Source organism: Biomphalaria glabrata, chromosome 12 (assembly GCF_947242115.1).
Source record: "Biomphalaria glabrata chromosome 12, xgBioGlab47.1, whole genome shotgun sequence".
Lineage (NCBI taxonomy): Eukaryota > Metazoa > Mollusca > Gastropoda > Planorbidae > Biomphalaria > Biomphalaria glabrata.
Window position 1 is genome coordinate 19,297,425 of NC_074722.1, and position 20,778 is coordinate 19,318,202.

The window sequence follows — 20,778 nt, forward strand, 5'->3', positions numbered from 1 at the left end:
CAAGTAAGAGGTTATCAAGGAAGACAAACTAGTCCAGACCTATATAAAGAAATAATTTTTCAACTTTATAAAATATATTTAGGTTTGTGCAGTGGGTCTCAGATTGTGATGCACGATTGAAGAGGGTCAGCAGAAAGATAAAAATTGTATACAATTAAAGTAACTTCTTCGCTAAAAGCCAGGGATAATTTAAATAATAACAATAACCAACTCGCCCCTCACTATGGTTTTACATGTCTATTCCGTACTCATTTTACTCATCTATGTCGACCTAAACAAACTTTTCGAAGACATATTATTTACTTGGATATTCCCGACTGGGTTTGAACTCTTTTGCGCGTGGAGATACTTCATCATCATCATCATCAAACTCCATTTGAGTGAGGGCTTGAGAGGCTTAAATTCTCTCTTGCAAAAGCCCTGGACAGAAACCCTGCTGTCCTGCGTAGTGCGTATATGTCACCATAAAGGTCGAGAATTTTTGGTTTCCAAGACCTGTCGAGGCGGAGATCAGCAAGTCTGGGGCAGTCAAACAGAATATGAGTTTCCTCTTCTTCCCCGCAGCGGGGGCACCGTGAATCGAAATTTGGCCATAGCCGTGAGAAATATGAGCCAACAGGACAGTGGCCTGTCCTGCACTGTGCTATAATAGCTTGCTCAGGCCTGGACAGCCTCCACCACGGGAAGTGCGGTCAGGGCGCCTCTTGCGCACCCAGACTCCACGGGCTTTTTGGGATTTTTCCCAGCACTCAAACCACTTTTCCATTTCTTTTTTTTTTAAATTATAGCCAGGGTAAGATGAAAACTTACAGCCTGTTCACTTGGTGGAATTGCCCTCCCTGATGTTGCCAGTCACACCTATGTGACTCGGTACCCACTGTATTATTACAGGGGTGCCATAGCGCTGCTTTATGTTGTGTGAGGCCATGATGACAGTGTCGAAATTGGGGGACCATGGTCCAGGGCTTTACAAAGCCTGTAGTACAGATTTTGAGTCAGTGACCACAACAATCTGTGTTGCCCTCAAATGTCCCTTGCCGCGTTGACAGTCTGTTGATATGGTGCGCAAAGGTGCACGCGTTCAATATAATGGTTGTTGTTGTTTGTTTATTGCTGACTGTGAACCTAGATGGTGGCAGCGGTGTATTAATGATCAGAGGTAATCATTAATCAGTATATTAAGGTTTAATGTTTGCAATAATAAATAGGCAACAATTACAGGGCTACGACGTGCAATGGCAGCTAGAAATTTCCTTCCTGTACCCGAGCCGCTCGAGGTAGAAGGTAACATGGCCGCTAATTGGCTAAAGTTTCACCGGAGATGGCGAAACTATGAGTTAGCCACTAAATTGTCGGAAGAATCAGAGGAGGTCAGAGTGGCCACCTTTCTAACAATTACAGGAACAAAAGCGATGGACATATATGAAGGTCTTGAAATTGAGAAGGGAAAAGAAAGATGGAAGAAATAGTAAACAAATTTGAAAGTTTTTGCATTGGAAAAACGAATGAAACTTATGAGCGCTATGTTTTCAATACTCGTGAACAGCAAGAAGGCGAGGACATTGAAAATTACATAACAAATCTGAGAAGATTAGCAAAAACGTGTAGTTTTGAACGCCTGGAAGATAGCTTGATTAGAGACAGAGTATTTCTTGGTGTTAGACATGAATGCCTCAAAATGAAATTGTTACAAGATAGTAATCTTACATTGGAAATGTGCAGAGACATTTTCAGAGCATACGAGACCGCCAACAAACAGTTGAGACAAATACAAGCCGACCCTCCAATCATTGAGAAAGTATCAACACCCTCAAGAACAAACATTCAGAAAGGTAAATGCAGGTATTGTGGAAGGATTCACGAATACACTAAGGAAAAGTGCCCTGCATGGGGTAAAACGTGCCTAGCGTGCAAGGGGAAACATCATTTTGCTGTGATGTGCAAAAAGAAAATCCAGCAGGTGTCAGATGATATGTCTAACGATGAAAGACAGATGCAATCGGACACAAGAGATGATGTCATGATGTTAGAAAATAAATGGTTGATGTCTTTGGAAAACCGCAAAACGAAAAGGATGACAGCAGTTATGACAGTGAATGGTCACCGTGAAAGGTTTCAAATGGATAATGAAGTTGATGTAAATACCATCCAGGAAAAATACGAAAATAAGAATCAGATAGAAGAGGCAACGCAAAGATTACTAATGTGGAATAAGACTGAAATGAGCCCCATAGGGAAAGCCACTCTAACGACGAGAAATGAGAAAAGTGCCAAATAATCTAGCATGCCTTCTAGGACTAGGTCATGATACTTTAACAAGAATGAAGTTAATCAAAGTCAATAAAGATATGTTCATAGCATCAGTAGTGAATAACCAAGAAGAAGACTGTAGTCCAAAGTTTATTGGTGATATTGGTGATTTAGGAGATTGATAGAAGATTGATAGCAGCATCAAGCCCAAGGTTCTGCCGTGTAGAAAGATCCCGATTGCTTTACAAGAAAGAGTTGACCTTTAACGCTGCCATGGTCTCAGCATCAAAACTGCAACTCTACCACATAGTCCAAAGATTGTTACTGAGTAAGAGCCAAGAAAGTCGATGTAGGCTCCAGAATCTATCAATGTCGACCCATCAGTATATGCAAAAATAGCACTGGGCTTGAAGGCATTGTTATGTGCGCATGTTAGTGTAAATGTGAAATGGCGCGAATGCGTGTTGAAATAGGAAGAAAACAAAAATGGAGGACTAGAAACTAAATGGTGTTTATAATGTTCATGAAGATTAAATTAATTATAAACTATGATGTTGTCGTTTTGTGTTGATGTTTTGTTAAAAGAGTCTCATCATATAACAAAACGTAACAAGTGGCGCCCAACGTAAAGGTAAAACCTACGTATTTCTCTATACTATTGATCTCCTGTCAACAGACAGTAGAGATATTAAAGTCTAGATCTAGAGACAGGATACTATTCGATTCGACTATTAGTAATAGAAAATGGCGGACAAGGCTGAGGTAGCAGCGTTGAAAGAAGAAGGAAGTGTGACGATACGAAACTTGCATGCAAAACTTCAATTGAGTTTTTCCCAGCAAACCGTGAGAAACTTTAATTTTAATTTTTAACTTAAACAATTATTTTCTTGTCCACCCATAACTAATTTCTTTTAGGATTTATATCCCCTCGCACTGTTTCTCAAGGGACGAATCTCGACGTAAAACATTAACTAGCCTCTCTAGGGCTAACTTTTAATTTTGACCGCTGTGCAGGTGGCCAGCACACAATAGTCGCTGCACGCAGCGGCCTAATAACTTTTCACACCTATTCTTCCCCCCCCCCCCAGCAGGATACGCATCGCTATAAGAATAGCATTGCACTCGAGCTGGACAGATACATATTCGCTTAAGACTTTACTCTCACGGTAGGCAACGAATATTGACCATAAATCTGACCTGACGCCTGACATCTCCGGTACATCGATACATGTGAGAAAATCAGCTAGATTTCTTCCCCACCCGTTAAACAAAATGCCCCAACTATATATAGAGAGAGACCCAAACATTCTAAGTTAGGCCCGCTAGGATTCATACAGTCTCCTCTGTTAGGAAGTTTAGTGGTGAGGATTCATTAGGGACAAACGGGTGAGTGTAAACATTTTACTATGCTTATTTTATCTTATAGGAATGTGTGAGTACACATTAGTACACAACCACGTTCCCCGTCATTACATTATGACTTTATTATGTATGTACATTGCACTATTTTATGTCGATACTATATCTTCATATAGTATTACTAATGCCGCTATGGTTGTCTACATTTGAAACCATAGTTATTGTATTTAATTTGTTATGTTTCATCCATTCCTGTATCTTAGTGATTGATGTAAACAATAACGTTTCGTGAATCTAAGTAGCCTACGGTCTAAGAACTTAGATCAAAGTGCTCTAAGCTTACAGAGCCCATGTGAAATTAATCATTTCACATTTCTATTATATCCCTCATACATATTATTATGTCTCACACGCGTGTGAACTTAGTCCCTTAGATGAGTTTCATTTTGATTAATTATATCAAACCCTTAACATTGTATCTCAATCCCTAGTATTTAATTTTCATCTTATCCTTTAGTATATAATATACTCATTCTCCATTTTACTATAACTGATTACTTATCGACGTAATCGTATTCAATGGATGAATCTTGACTAGTATCATCCTACATTGTATGATGACACATTTATTGTGGTTATCTTACTTGTATCTTTTTGTTATTGAGTTATATGCATGCTTTGAGATTTTATACTTAATTGTCTTAAATGCCTTATTGGGATTGATACCAATGCCTACATCTGATTGATTGCAAGGTATATGGGAATCCCTGCTCAATACCTTTAGGAGGTTCCTAATTGTCTGTCTTATCCCCAGCCTGGTTGCTACTCCCGATTGCTACCCCTGGTTGCTACCCCCGATTGCTACACACGATTGCTACACCCGATTGTTATAACTACCAGATCTCCACCCAAAGCTGTAACCGGAGCAGACCACACCAGATATCCCCCCCCCCCACACACACACAATTATATATCTGTTAGCAAGAAAGCATTGCCTACTGTCCTTGGCCTTAACATATTGCCCAGTGTCCACAGTGCCTTATACTGCCCAGTTTCATCTGCTCAGTACGCGGCCCAAACTGTCCACTGCCCAATAGCTATTGCCTAATGCCGACTGATTAGAGCAACCTTCTCTGCAGAAGATAAACTGGTGTTGAGTTAGCACGGCTCTCTACAAGCTAGAGACCACAGCTGAGAGATCACCCCACTACAACTTAGTCTGCAGCACCAACCATCTCTACTGCTAAACAGGCAGCGGTCTCACCCTAGAGCCAGATTGCCTACAGCATAGAGACTATCCCGAGCCGACGTCCTAAGACAGAGCCGAATGAATCATCCTTCTGAGTGCCAGTCCTTCGACCGCCAGAAGACGACCCACGACCCACGGGCTAGCAGATAAGAAAATAAGTAGCCAGATATAGGAACATTCTTCTCTTCCAATCACTCACCAATTAGCAATCCATGGTGAGCAGTTATGTTAGATATTAGCATTTCATTTTTTAATTATAATTTTATTTGATCATTTTTCTTTTGTAAACTTTCATTATTAAATTATTTTTATTTATGAACTTATAATATTGGTCTGTTCTTACTGTTAGTTGCGGTGTGCATGTACAAAATCTTATATGTGAGCGGGATAAATTAATAAAATTTCCCCCTAGACTTAACTAAACAAGCCAAATAATAACTAATTAACATCTCATCACAGGAAGGTTATTGGGGCTTGACGGGGCGGAACTTAGAAAATACGCACAAGAAAGGTTGATAGAGAGGGAGAGATAAGCAATGGAAAGAGAAAAAGAAAAGGAGATATTAAACATGGAGGACAAAAGAGAAAAAGAAAAGGAGATATTAAACATGGAGGACAAAAGAGAAAAAGAAAAGGAGAAATTAGCTATGAAGGAAAAAAAAAAGAAAAAGAAAAGATTGCCATTGAAAGGGAAAAGAAAAATGAATTAGTGGCCATTGAAAGAGAGAGATTGGTGTTGGGAAAAGACACGGCTGAGAAATGGTTAAAATCAGACCAAGAAAAAGAGATCGATAAAGGAAAGGGTGAAACCACAGGGAATAAACTAGCAAAGTATAAAGGTGCAATATTTGAAGAAGCTAAAATGGACATAGACATATTTTTGAAGAAATTCGAAAATGAAATGAGGGAACTGGAATACCCTAAAGACAAATGGTCATTCTTATTATCGAGATCATTTGTAGCAGAGGTTCCATCAAAGATATGCATGAACCAGGGCAGCTATAGCGTGGTGAAAAACAACTGCTACGAACGTACGGAAAAACAGAGGCGTGTTACCGTGAACAATTTAACTGTGTGATAGAAACAAATGATGACCCACAGACTTGTCTGAAGCCTCCATGAAAGTGTGGTGCCAAGTTATACTAGGATTTCCCTGTTTGTGCTTTCCTCGTAATGGGCTTCATGTCATCGCAACTCTTATTACGGGTAATTCATTTTGTTAGAGAACATGTCCCGCAAACCTCATGCGACGCTCTGTCAGAACCTTACTAAGGGGTCGACTCCCAATTCGACATAGGATTTCCTTGATTGAGACCCAATCTCTATAACTGACTCCTAAAATCCGTCTTAGCTATCTTTGTTGAGCCACATTTAGTCTTTTTCAATTTCGCCAGATGACTATTCACTGCACTTTATTAATGGAGCCCAGCCACCGGTAGAAATATGTAACCTCTCTTGGTCACTCTCTCGGAATGATTGTGACTGTAGTCTACTTTAGATTTTATATCAAAAATGGAAGCTTTATCGTCAAAATCATCTGTTGGGGGCTTTAAACTAAAAAATCTGTGTTTTTTTTTTTAACAAATTCAAAATTCCCTTAGCTACGCTCATAGAATTTGGTGAATTTATTTTGCTTTAGAATAATATTGAAGAGAGAGGTTTTTAACCTCAAAACTCTCTGTAGGGGGATTTAAAGCTCAAAACCATCTGGAGGGGTTTTAAACTTTAAAAAAAAATCCTCTGGAGGAGGGGGGGGGGGCTAAACTCAAAACCTCTTTTGGCTACGCTCATAGCATTATTTGAGTGCGTATTTTTAATTTGCTTGTTTCTTTTAAATATTGAAGAGGTATTTTTCAGCTTCAAATCCAGCTGAAGGGAGGTTTAAAATCAAAACCCCTTTGGCTACGCTCATAGCATTTTGAGTGCGTAATTTTTTTTAATTTTTTTTTATTGAAGAGGTATTGATTAGCTTCAAACCCCGCTGAAAGGTTTTTTTTTATGACAACTGCTTTCTGCCATGTTTGACCTAGACGAACTCTCCGACAGAATAATCTTTAAGTAGTCTTGTTTTTGCATCGTATTTCACTTTGCTTTTCATCTATCGTTCGTTAAGTAATGTCTCTGCATTTTCAGCTACCGATGGTTTCAATAGTTTGGGATCAGTTGGAATGATTCCCTGAGTCTTCTACTTGTCAGCAGTTGTGATGGTGAATACGGCAGTCCGCTTATCGGAGTATTTCTTTACTCGAGCATAACAAGATATGGATCTTTCCCACTTTTGTATGCTTTGAATAATTTTGCTTTCACTCAAAACATAAACAACCAACAATGACGTAATATCATATAATATTAGCACAGAATCTTCTTTATGCAGTGGAAAATTACGATTTTTTTTTGCCTATCTGGAATTCTGGTCAAAGCTCCTGCACCCAATTAATATAGTTCAGAAGAAACTACAAAAGTCTGGACTGCATATACGGGAAGCTGCTGAAGAAATTAGTAGGCCTACCCTTTCATGCTTTCTGCAAAATGATGAGAAACTGACAAAAACCCAATCCATCGAAAAAGCAAAAGAAGGTAGTGAATATTATGGATTCCCTGTAATCAAAACAACCAGAAGAAAGAAAAGACTTGATGGGAAGTTGAGTTCTAATTTAGGACTGTCAATAGAACTGCAATTCAAACGTGTTTCGACAGAAGTGCTGGACAGATTTCATATGGAGATGAAGGGCAGATTCCAAAGGCTGGAAAGAAAATGGATACCTTTGGGTTTCTTCTTGAACCAAGACACCTGTTAGATGAAGACACGCTTATGACAAACTGTGCTACTTTTCCTGTTTGTATGATTAAATAAATGGCAAATCGCTTTTTCAATGATGTCATTGATGCACGAGCCATTTTCATCAAAAAACCAGTAATACAGTCACCAATAGACATATTGAGGAAACAGGCTTCATATGGTTATTACGTGTGCTCAAACCTTGCAACCTCCTCCGAATACCGCTAACTCAGGCCACTTCCATTACGTCATATGAGAGATCATTTTCAAAGCTCAGTTCATCAAAAACTATCTCAGGAGCACAATGACGCAAGAAAGGCTTATCATGGCTTTAATGTCAGTGGAGTCACAAGTACTAGAAAGTATCGATGTAGATGATGTTATAGATTTCTTTGCTGCACATAATGCACGACGTGAAGCGATATAAATTGACATTTGTCACTTATGCATTATTTAACCAATAAACAACGGTATTATTCATTAAAAGAGTCTTAATGATTATTTTTTGTTAAGTTTACTGATATACTGAACCAATTTGATTTTTGGCTTATATATTTTTGCGTACATTATCTCATGTCATATGTCGAAATGCAAGGGGCCCCCAAAGAGGTCAATCCCCCCGGGCCCCCAAATCCTGTTACGCCCCTGCCCGCCAGTCACGCTGGGCAGGGCACGTATCCCGTATAGGGCTCTAACATCTGCCAAAGGCTTTTTAGTGAACTTAAAGGTGTTCGGCATAACAGAGGTGCTTGAAGGGAAACGCTTCTTTACAATTCTAAAGCGATTTTTTAGTCTCTAAGGGGAAAATTGACCATTTTAGTTTGTTACAAAGTGTATGTTTTACCCAATAACGTAGAGATTTTGTATCACTTGATGTTTCGTACTAAAGCCAGGGAGGCCTAATTGATATATTAATTGCAAAATTAAATTCTGAACGTAATCATTTGAGAAGTTACACTGCAAAGACTTTCTACCAAGCCAATAGGCCTAATAGGCCAATAGTTTAACGCTAAAGATTCAATGTGAGATTTGTTTTTCGAGACTACACTGTCTACAGGGAGAATTTCTATTCGAATCGCCACGTATGGTATGGTGTACGATGTCATTTAGAACTAAAAAAACACAAAAGCAACACTTAGAGATTGGTAGTCTTCTACCAGATCGCTCATTTTCGTCATTAAAAAATAAGTTCGGGTAAATATTTTTCGTTAATTATAGTTAATAGATTATTCCTCCGAGCGAGGCTCGGCCACCTGGTAGGCTACTCTATTATTATATCTACCATACAAATATTATTAAAACTTTTTTAAATGCCATGGTCATCCACAAAGTTCAAAGTTCAATATTTCACTTTTGAGTGCAAGACTCCCGAATCTAGATTCTAGACTAGAGTAACTAGACTAGTTAGAGTTAGAGGTCTAGATCTAGTGGAGTAGACAGTAGAGTAGATCTCTATAGTATATAAATCTAGTCAATCTAGATCTAGATCAAGATCCGAGCCTACAAATGCAATTATCTTGTCTTATAATACTGAGATCTAGACGTTACTTCAAAAAAGAAGATATAGATCTAGATCTAGTAATTCTAGTTATATTATAGAGATAGATCTAGATCTAGATTATTCATTATTCTAGAGATCTTAAACTTAAAGCTCATGTCTAGCTAGATAGCTAGATATATCATTATCATATAGATCTAGAATCTAGATCTAATATATATAATATAATTTTTTTATATATATACTTCATATACTATAGTCTATACTGATATTAGTGATATAGCTTTAGTAGACTCTATTGTCTCTATAGTCCAGACTCTAGATTCTATATTTGGTTAATTGGTAGAGATACTAGAAGTAGATATCAAGGCAATTTCCCCATTGGGCATCAATATTTACAAACTTCAATTGTTGCCAGATTGGCTTGGTTGGTTACCGATTAGATATATCACTCAAACCAAATATAAATATATTTTAAATATAGATCTAAATAAATATCTAGACTAGATCTATCATCTACTAGTTACTAGATCTGCTAGTAGATCTATATACACTATATATACTAAATATATAATATAGGCCTATAGTGGCTATACATAATCAAATAATTTTATCAATAGAGACTACTAGATCTAGATTTTAATCTGTTCATGATACAGATCGACTATTAAAATAATTACCAGATCAAGAAAGCAGGATTGAGATTTTAAATCTAGATCTATATACGATTTGAAGCATTTTGTGACTTGTATGATTTGTCAAATGCCTACTTTACGGCTGTATTACGATCTTCTTTCACAACCCTCTCGGGCAGTGTACATATTCCTAAGGCTGAATAATGTTCCCTTTGAGCCTAAGCCTGTTGCTCTCAGAAAAGGTAATTCTTGATCTAGAATGCTAGAGTCTAGATCTAGCTTAAAAGCTGAAGCTAGATGAGTACAAGTTACAAGGCTATATTATACTCATATAGCCATGGCCATGGGGGGTTTTGGGGTTCACCCCTCCCACCAGATTTTCTGCTTTAATTTTGTTTATTTTAGGTGAGATTGCACATGCACACACATATACATCAATGGTCCTCTCCAGGAAGGGGGTAGACCCCCCAAAAAATCCTGGCTATGCCCATGCATATAGCTCATTTTTTACAGCCACTTTACTATGGATCCAACTTAAAAGTTGAACTCTCTTTTCACAGCCATTTTACTATGTCTATATTATATGCTTATGACATCTGCATATATATATATATATATATATGATATTCTTGATCTAGAAATTCTATGACTAAATCTATTCACTTTCACCTTAAACATGTATATAGTTATGTATTGTTTGTTTCAAACTTACTTTAAAGCAGTGCCCTATAAAGGGGATTAATTCAACTTATACCACCACTTCAGTCAAGTAAATTTCTTTCCCTTGTTAGAGATACCAAACAAAATAATTAATTACCAATAATCAATCAACTAATTGGTTAATTTTTTAAAATTGATTCCGGTGTTGTCAAATAAAAGAAATAATTGTGCAAAATTTCAGCTTGATCCAAGATTGGGTGTCAGAGAAATGTGTACTAACTTTTCTACCGGACAGACAGAGTGAGTTGATATTTAAACTTTGTAAAAAGCAATTACAAACATGTCAAGTAAGCTACTTCTCTTTTTAATGTCACGAATGTAGTCATTGTCCACTCACTGCATTTTGCTAGTGTTGAAATTAGTTATGAAATTACTTTTAAAAAATCAATACTTTCGGTTCCAACAAGCTGTTAATTTGACTGATTTTAAGCATTTCACCTCACCAAATCAAATGCTTCATTCCAAGCTTCTTTTTTTTAATTTAAATTCTGTTTGACTACCTTAGCAAATGAATTTGGGATCTTTGTTTTAGCCCGATCTTTGTTTTAGCCCTTTTTTTTCTTAAAGCCATTGATATTTGACACATATGTAAATAATATATTTTCTGTTTAAAATTGAATTATGCAGAATTAATGCCACATTTTTTTGGTTTCATATAATAAACATAATATTTATTTTCTACTGTGTTTAATTTTAAATGCTTTTATAACAATTCTGAGCTACTAAAGAGGAAACCTTATTCAGACATAACTTTATGTACATGCTAAAAAAATTATGTCCAGATCTGCTTCTGATTTTGGAGAAAGAGAATGTGAAAGGAGAGTTACCCATTCACTGTTAATTAAATTTTTCCATAAAGACCCTATAATGCCCCCTTCTCCTGGTCTATTTTCTATCTTATTACAAAGAAAAATTAGTATTATTCGAATACAAAAAAAATGACTAAGTAAGTTATGCATACTTTATACTCTCTATAGATGAACATCAGACTGATGAATTTAAAAAGATCAACCCGTTTTCACTTGTGCCAGTGGTAGATGATGATGGCTTTCTACTTACAGAGAGGTTAGTCATTATTAATCTTAGTTGTTTTTTTATAGCTATAACAATATATTTATTTGCATTTTTTTAAATTCAAAGAAAGCTTATCAGTATAATACAATGGTACCAGTAGTTAAATGTAAAAATATAAAACTAGATAAAGGCAAGATATTTCCAAATTACATTATCTTGTCTGTTGTTGCTACTGGGAGAAAGGTTGAAGAGACATTTAGTCACTGTGTAAAGTAGTAAAGCATATTTTCATTACTTTCATTGCTTCTCATCAGCCCTTTAAATTTTAATATAGATGTGCTAGGAAAAAAAAGTATTCTGTGGAAGAACCAATCAAAGAAAGATGTGACTTGTATGAAGTGAATGAAAAACAGAGAGTGGAACTCAATGCTCTTATATATATATATATATTATTTCATTGACAGATGATTTATAATGCTAATTAATTAAGCTAAAGTTATAAAACCAATCCATTATAATTCATTGGATTCTAAACCAGAAAAACAATATCTTGGACTCATTGTGGCCTAAAAAGGTTCATTCCCTGTGTCGGTAATATATTTTCATGTTTTTGTTCAGCACATTAGAAATTTGCTAAAAATTTGCTAGGAGTATTTTTGTAAAAATGTAGTTTAATGCATAAGTTGTCAAATTTGCTTACAATAGACAAGATGCTTTAATGCAGAGAAAATCAATAAATATTGTGCACTTACTTCAACAGCATGGCCATCTTAAAGTATGTGATTGGCAAATATGAGCTAGGAGATCACTGGTTTCCTCAACATAACCTAAAGAAACAAGCCAGAGTTGAGGAATACCTTCACTGGCATCAATTTAACACAAGAGGAATGTGTGCAAGTCTTTTCCAGCAGTTGGTAAAAATACAATCCAAAAAATATTTTGCAATTCTTTCTTTATAAAAAAAACATTTGAGTATTTAAAACATATGTACAGAAATATGTTTGCTTGAAGATCTAGGACAGTGATATAAGGTTTACCTGTTTTTATCGTCCACATTTAATAAGGATAGCTACCAGACTTTATGGTTTCTTTGGACCGTTGTCATGATGGTCCTAAATTTAAGCCCTGTCCGGTTTCATACCCTTCCATCCTGCAAGAGGTTCATGTTGAGATATTATAATCTTCATTTTGGAAGGAATATCTAACCTTTCAAGTGTCATATGGCTAGCACAACAACTACCACCCACTGTCAAGTAGCCATTAGAGCTAGGTGGCTTGAGAGATAAGAAAATCTATAATGAAAACTCCATTTCTCCAAATTAACTAAAGTTTTCTGTTTCGACAGCAAGTGCTATATAACTAGGCTACCCACACCCCATAATTCAATAATGCTTACAGTGAAAAAAATCAACTTTTGCTTTTGATATTTCCTTAAGAATAAAACAATATCAAAGTATCAGTCAGCAAATTCTGAAACATGACCATGATTTTTTTATGTCTTTGCCAGCTAATAATTCCAAAATCTACTGGAAAACCTGTCAACCAAGAAGAGGTGGAAAAGATGAGGAAAAAAGTTTCTGAGGTCCTAAAACAACTTGAGACTTACTTTTTGAAAACACAAACCTACATTGGAGGTGGGAATGAAGTATCTATAGCTGACTTGTTTGCTGTTTGTGAATTAATGCAGCTGTATGCCTGCCACGAACATAGCCTCTATGAGAAGTCTCCAATCATCAAGGCTTGGATGGATAGGGTCAAAAATGATACTAATCCTTATTTTGATGAAGCTCATAAAATAATATATAGAACTTTTGATGTGTACAAACAGATTGCTTCTAAATTATAAATATACAATTAAAAAATGAATTATATTTCAATAGGCCACATTTTTATTTTCTTATAAGTAAAAAAAAATATCTCTCTGTAATTATTTTCTGCATTCATAAGGAATTATTCATTTTTCCCATTTGTATTTCACTACCCTGTTAGGGTTAAACTTCAATAATGTTTTTGTTTTAATCAGAATATGTTATAATTGGTAGAGATAAATGCATGCCCTTTTTATATAACACCAATTAAAGTTTATGAATCCAGAAATTAAGTTAATTTAATGGAGTCAAATCAATGATGGAGAATCAGGAGAAAAGAGTTAATATTATTATATAAGGCTATAAGCTAGAGGTTTTGAAAAATCAGTCAGTATTTATTTCCATAAGGATCAGTAACCAGTAACTAAGCTCAAACATCAAAAAGGTAATTATTGTAGAAATTATTGTTTTCAATTCACCATGTTATAATGAGTACTTCTGCAAAATTCTATTTTTAACTATTTTTTTCCCCTGCTGAGTGCTGTGGACTCTTGAGCAGTTTGTGCCTCAACCATGTGTTGAAAGGTTTGAAGTGTCTGCCTATTTAGAAGCAATCCATTGGGTGATGATGTTTAGTTTTCTATTTCAGTCGCCAATTATTATTGAAAGGTCAGCCAAGTTTTCCCTAGATGAGGCTATTGTGATTAAAAGCCCTAGGTAATTTTAGAATTCAACTCCATTCCAGAATTGAACCTATTACATTAGACCAGCAGCTGAATGCTTAAGCACCCGTTTGACAATCATAGAACACATTTTTTTTTATATCATACTTTAATAAAGTATGATAAGTGATGGTGAATAACAACTAATGCTGTTGTTCTATCAATCTACTAGATCTATAGATTCTATGTCTTATGATCTTTTGTTTAGTCTTGGAATATGGTTTTTAAGCAAAACTATCTTTTGATTATAACAAATGTTAATTAATTGAAATTCTTTGTGCCTGAAAGCATATTTTTATCTTTTTTTTTAAAATAAGTACTAATTATAAATGAGTCATATTTTTTTTTTATCTATTATAGGGCAATAATTATATAGTACTTAAGTACCAACTCTGTGCTTATTTAATATTTAAGGATACTGTAAGTTAAATGTATATCCATACAGAAGAAAGCTGAATTACAGAAACAATTCTTTAATTCAGCCTGATATATATATATATATTTATTTATTTAAGATTTTAAGATTGATTTTGTTTCAACAAGCTACTGTTTTCAGCCTTATATATATATATGATTGATTTTGTATCAACAGGCTTCTGTATTAAGTTAAAAGAACAAAGTTTTAAAGAGCTTTTATTTTGACTGAATTTAAACTTATTGCATTTCTCTATATTAACCTTTGGAAAGAGCTCTTTTTTTTGTTCAGAAATATTTCTTGTAATGTGATGTCATAGTATGAAGAGACTAGTTCTCCCTCTTTTGGTTACTATATTTTTAATGTACAAATGTTGATGCTGTAACATACAACCAAAGTACACAATTTATTTGTAGACGAGTGGCCAAACTTTTCTTTCCATACATTGTCTAAGCTAATTTAACAATAACACTTCTAAAATTGTTTACCCTCTGTACACATAGAATACTCTTAGATGTAGTAGTTCATATTTTTTTTAATGCTGAAAAAAAAAGGATTTTATATAAACAGAATTTATGCAAATTTATAGCAATTTTTTTGTTTTTAATCACATAATAAAAATTGTTTAATACATGATAAATATGAGAAGTTAAAAACAAAATGAATTTAATTTTGCATATTTTTTATGTGATGAACTTTTCAGCAACACTGCATCTTGCAGATACTAATGAATAAAATTAATCCTTTCAACTTATGCTATGTCTTGTTCTTGACTAGAACATTTCAATTAAAAAACAATTCCTTCTATTTATCATTTTAAATTATAGGACATTTAAACAAAATGTACTTGAGCAATTTTTGTTAAATATTATTTAAGGTTTCAACAAATCAACAACATAAATAATAACAAATCAGCAAATTGAAATATATTTTAAAAAATTATTTCATGTCTATTACATTCATTAAAATGAAAAACAAATATAGCAAACTCAATTTGTAAAAATCCACTTGTAAAAATCCACTTTCAAATATGGAAAATTCTAAAAAAAATTCATAAAATCCTTGTCAATGTAACAAAACAAAATGAAGTTGTATAATATTGTTTTCAGGGAGGAAATGTAAAATGATAGTGTATATAAAATTAATAGTGTTCACAGAAGACTATATTCCAGCCATAGTGTGAAATTAATGATTAGTGTTTCAGAGGAAAGCTTGATATAAACAATTCAAGTTTTGCATGAGTTTACAAACTAGCTGCATTATGAACAAGTCTTATTTTTGACCAAATACCAGAACAGAAAAAAAAGCAACTGGACATGAAAATCTTGGAATTCGGAGAATTTAAAACAATCAAGTAAATACAGCTTATAATATTACAATTTAATTTCCAACCAATTTAGGTACATCACATTCATAGATTGAATTTTACTGTTATCTGAAGATTGTAAGCTAAATTTTTTACTCATCCCACATTATTAAACAAGCAGGAGTTTTCTTTCAATAAGGCATCCAAAGTATTTTACACTTCAATAGAAAAAAAAATAAAAACAAAAAAATGTAAAGATATTTGTAACAAACTACTAGCTTTGCAGTTATGAAAGTAAAGAAATTTTATTTTATAAATCAAAGGAGAAAAACTTAAAAAAGTCAACATCAGAGACCTTTGTCAGTTATGTTAATAGATATGTATCAGGTTTGTTAACTTCTGTACCAGTGGTATCATCATCTTAAATATCACAAGTGTTAAAATAAAATTAAAAAATAAATAAATTATGCATAAATAATTGGCACAATAATAATTTCTATATATATGTTTGTATTAAAATAATATGCATCAAGTTAAAAAATTATGCATATTTACATTTATATGGTTAACAATATATGTACAATTTAAGTATCACAATTGTTCTATTATTACTAATAGTAAGCACAATAATTATAAAATATGTTTAGAGAAACAATATTATTAAAATTATAAATATAAATTGAAAGAATAGTATTGTAGTCAGTGTACAACCCACTTATTGCTTGAAGAAATCCATTTTCTATTATATTTATATATTATAATAAAGAAAGCATCATTTTATATAACATCTTTATGATATTCACAAGGGCCCTCATTCATTCATGTACTGACATTACACTTATTCTCTCACTAGCTGTGGATGAAAGAATATGAAAATTTAACCAGTTATTATTTTCTGTGTGCCTAGAACAACTGAGAGGGCATTACAATGCCAGAGTGATAACGAAAAAATGGGTCTGACCAAAAGCTATGAAATATTTACATGCTGAGTTATGAAGCAGAAGAAGAGTTAGTGATTGTGCCACTATGTAACATAATTTTTCAGAGGTGGTAAGGGGGAAAGATAGAAAAGTGAACCTCAGTCCAGAAGCATTTGTTTATGTTGTGTGTGGGAGTAGATATAAGTGGGCCGTTGTAATTCAACATAACTATAAATCACAGACCGAAAATATTTTACATAAGAGTTCAAAGGGAGTGTCTGACCAAAATATTATGTGAGCCTTCCATGCCCAGGATGCAATATTTTAAAGAAGGCTAACGCCAAAAAAGCATCAGAGAGCTTTTAAAATATTTTTTATAAAAAGCTGAAAAGTCTATGAATACTTAGAGATTGAATGTAGAACTATTTCCTAAGACTTTGAGGTGGATACTGGTAATTGAATTCACTGGTAAAATGTATTTAGTTGCATTATAAAGTGGCCCATGCCAATTAGAATTTAACAGATTATAAAATTAAAGTTTTTAGGGGAGGGGGCAGAGCAGGATGTAAAAAGTAAAAAAGAACCAGCCCAAAAAACATCATAGAGCCTTTCAAATATTTCCAAATAACTGATAAGCTGAATTATAGTCAGAGAGTGTAAAGAAGACAATGTGTTATGGCGGAGATGTTTTTTTTTTTTTTTTTTTGGGGGGGGGGGGGGGGGGGGGATAGAAAAAGTGATATTCGAATTTAGAGTTGAAGTTAAGCAAAATAAACAATATATAGTCTGGGACTAAATCAACTGGGGTAGCTGGTGGATAATGCTAGTGTAATATAAATCTAGATTTTAATACATTACAAGATAAATAAACAAAGCTGTTATAACGATTTTGTTTAACAAATTTACAGTATCAGCTATAACAATTTTTGTTTAAGATATGACTTTAGAAAAAAACATTTTAAAAATGTTATAACCAATAATTTAAAAAAGCACCTATAAGAGTATATCTGCTCTCTTTTTTTTTTTATCATTAGAAGAATTGCTTTTCGAAAAGCTTGTAATTTAGTATGGTAGTTTAATTTACATATATAACTTACTTTTTTCTAAGAAAATAGCTAATGCAGAATTTTTTTTTTTTTTAAAGCTGATGCTAATTTTTGTTACATAAAGACGTTAAATATTATTTGATAAAAAAATTATTAAGATGTCTCAAGGACAGCTTGTGTCAATCTGTTCCTATGCCTAACAATTTATGAGAGTTGCACATAGTTGCATAAATTTTCTCCCATTATTTCCCCTTAGGTTTGGGTGAATTCTGTAATGACCTAAAATACAGAATAAAAAATTTCTACCGGACAGCCATCACAATCCCTTGAATAACTAGAACATTTTTTAAAGAGGCTTCCACATCATTATAACAGTTTACAATGAGCATAAACTAATGCTTTAAATAGCAACAAAAATATATCACTAGAAAGATGTACATTTCTCATTTGAACGTGTCAGATAAAAAAATTAATGTAAAACTTGCATAATTTGGCACCTTAAAAAAAAACAGCTTTCAGTATGTAATTAGGCATTTCCATGTATAAATATATATACAATGAATAAAACAAAAAAAAAATCTTTTTATTCCTATAATGGATTTCCTTCGAGATATTTCATTGCAATGGAATGTGATTTGGAAAAACTCATGTGGCACATATGAAAAATATCACATTGTCCTTCATTAGTTTTTTATTTCAAAGTTGGATAGTCATTCCATAAACTGTGGTGGGGAAAAAAAAGAATAATAGAATAGATCAATGATATTTTTGAAAAATAATAATTAAAGAATGAAAAAAAAATCTTGACAAGAAATATGAATAGATGAGATCAATGCTATCTCTGAAAAGTAATAATAATAGATTAGATCAGCATTATGGTGAAAAGTAATCCTCCACAAGTAGAGAATGAAAATCTAATTGTTTTCTATGACAAAGGTTGTTAAATGCTAAAGGGCAATGACCACATGCACTTACTTTCTGTAAAAAATTGTCAAACAATTATTGGAGCTGATTCAAAACAATAAAGATATAATTCAAGACCTAGAGGTCCCTTGGGTAGGTAATATTGGTCTATGAGATCAAGGGAGCATAACCAAACATCATTATTATAACAAGTAGTACAACACTTAGCCATATAGTTGGGTAAGATTCGGGAATATTGCAACCAAGGGTTGAATTTTATTTCATTGTTCTAAACTGTAATTAAAGGCAATATATATTTATAGTGTACATCAAGCATCCCAAGATATATAAAGAGTTTATAGAATGAGGAAAAATTACAACTGGGCAACAGCATTTGTTCTCATAAAAAAATCAACTGATGTTTGAATAAGAGGGCGACTTCCAACTAACCCTTGACAAAGTAATGAGAGTCAGTGGCGTAGCATCCATGGCGTGAAGGTGTAGTAGCAGTGGTGCGAAGGGGTTTATTGCCCTTGGGCCCATGACTCATGACCAGTTGGGGCCCACAAGACAATTAGGGAATGACAACAAAGTGAGAAAAAAAAGCACTTTTGTTAAAACTGATCTAAAAATATAGAATCTTAATAGATCCTTCAAATGTCCTAAACATCCTAAATGTTTTCAACTAGAGTTTGGGTTGTTTGAATAGACCTCATACACCAATCTTAAACAAACAATATTAGCCATGTGGTTCTCTATCTCTTCTATACAAATTACATAATACACAGGCTAAATGTTGTTTGTTTTTATGATTGGTGAATAAGGTCCACTGTTTTAATGCAAGGATCAGGTTTATGTTAAGGTGACTAGCATTTGTGGTGACAATGGCTGCCAGATCGCCCCATTCTTTTTTTTTTCTCCACTGTATGTTCATAAAACCATTGATAGTAGGCCTATTACATGAATCGGGAGAGAGAGAGAAATTTGATTAAAAAAAAAAAAAGGAAGGGGCAACAATAACAATTAGGTCTAAACTCTATAGGGATGGTGCTGGTGGTCCTCATTTAAAAATTTTGACACAGCTTCTAATTATTCAACCTTTTTAAAGCTCAATCTCTTTTTTTTTTTTTCTAAATTAAAAAAAAACAAGTTTGCGTATAATGTACACAATTGTAGCACTACACTTAAAATTTAATTTTTAGCGAGCAAAAGAAGCATCATAGGAATCTTTAAAGTATAATTTTGTTGTGTTATTGCAATGAATCTTCTTATCTTCTTATATGATACAGATGTTACTTCAAAAAAAAAGATGATTACGTCCTAAGCGTCATGCATTTAGTCACCTAAACTCCTAAAGCCATGTTGGTATGGAGTAAGGACATTATGTTTGTCTAAGTGGTTTATGATGTTGCAACATATTATGTGTTCTAGGATTTTACATGCGTTGCTGGTAAGTGATACTGGTCTGTAGTTTCCTGGGTCAGATTTTTCTCCTTTTTTAAATAGGGGGGTGACATTGGCTTCTTTCCAGTCCCTTGGTACTCTGCCCTGGTTAAGAGATGCCTGAAAAAGTATTTTCAACACTGGTGCTAGCTCATTGCTTAGTTCTTTGAGTAATCTAGCTGGAATACCATCAGGTCCAGACGCTTTATTCCATTGCAAAGATGTTATAGAAGTTTAATCATAACAAGGTAGAATGTATAAATGTGAAAAATGAACAATTCTGTCAGAATGTGGAAAATAATTATGGAGATAATGTGTTAAATGTGTAATATATACATTTTTGTGACAATATGGATAAACTAGAACAAACACAAAATAGACCCATAAGATTTATTAGAATGAATATTCACAACTGATTAGTGTAAATCATTTATAAAATCACTAAAAATATAGATACCCTTCAGGACAGAAGACAATACCATAATTTACAAATAATACAAAAACAAAACCTAATCAAATACTCAGAAAGACACAAAGATAAAGGCACGTATGCTAAGATTAATTTTACAAGTGCTCCTTCTTCCCTAGTGCTATTAGAACCTGAATCAGCCAGTAAAACCTTGGCAGATTTTCAGTCACTGATTAACATGCATGACTTGATTGTCACATGAAATAAGTAGAATGTAATTATATTCTTTTTTTGATGTAAGG

The 20,778-nt window shown here is 33.8% G+C and overlaps 1 protein-coding gene across 11 annotated transcripts; it reads left to right on the forward strand.

Annotated features, from left to right (window-relative positions):
* The first annotated feature begins 8,666 nt into the window (after positions 1-8,666).
* On the forward strand, positions 8,667-15,203 carry LOC106067120 (glutathione S-transferase theta-2-like). Of its 11 annotated transcripts, none has more exons than XM_056005770.1 (5): positions 8,667-8,831; positions 10,672-10,730; positions 11,468-11,555; positions 12,265-12,418; positions 13,012-15,203. In XM_056005770.1, exons 1-5 carry the CDS (start codon positions 8,722-8,724, stop codon positions 13,348-13,350), a joined length of 750 nt encoding a protein of 249 aa, XP_055861745.1. In that variant the 5' UTR covers positions 8,667-8,721; the 3' UTR covers positions 13,351-15,203. The 11 variants fall into 11 exon arrangements, with proteins under 11 accessions (XP_055861745.1, XP_013081705.2, XP_013081707.2 ...); XM_013226251.2 differs by lacking the exons at positions 8,667-8,831; positions 10,672-10,730 and adding exons at positions 8,901-9,028; positions 9,756-10,012; XM_013226253.2 differs by lacking the exons at positions 8,667-8,831; positions 10,672-10,730 and adding exons at positions 8,901-9,028; positions 9,795-10,012.
* The last annotated feature ends 5,575 nt before the right edge of the window (positions 15,204-20,778 follow it).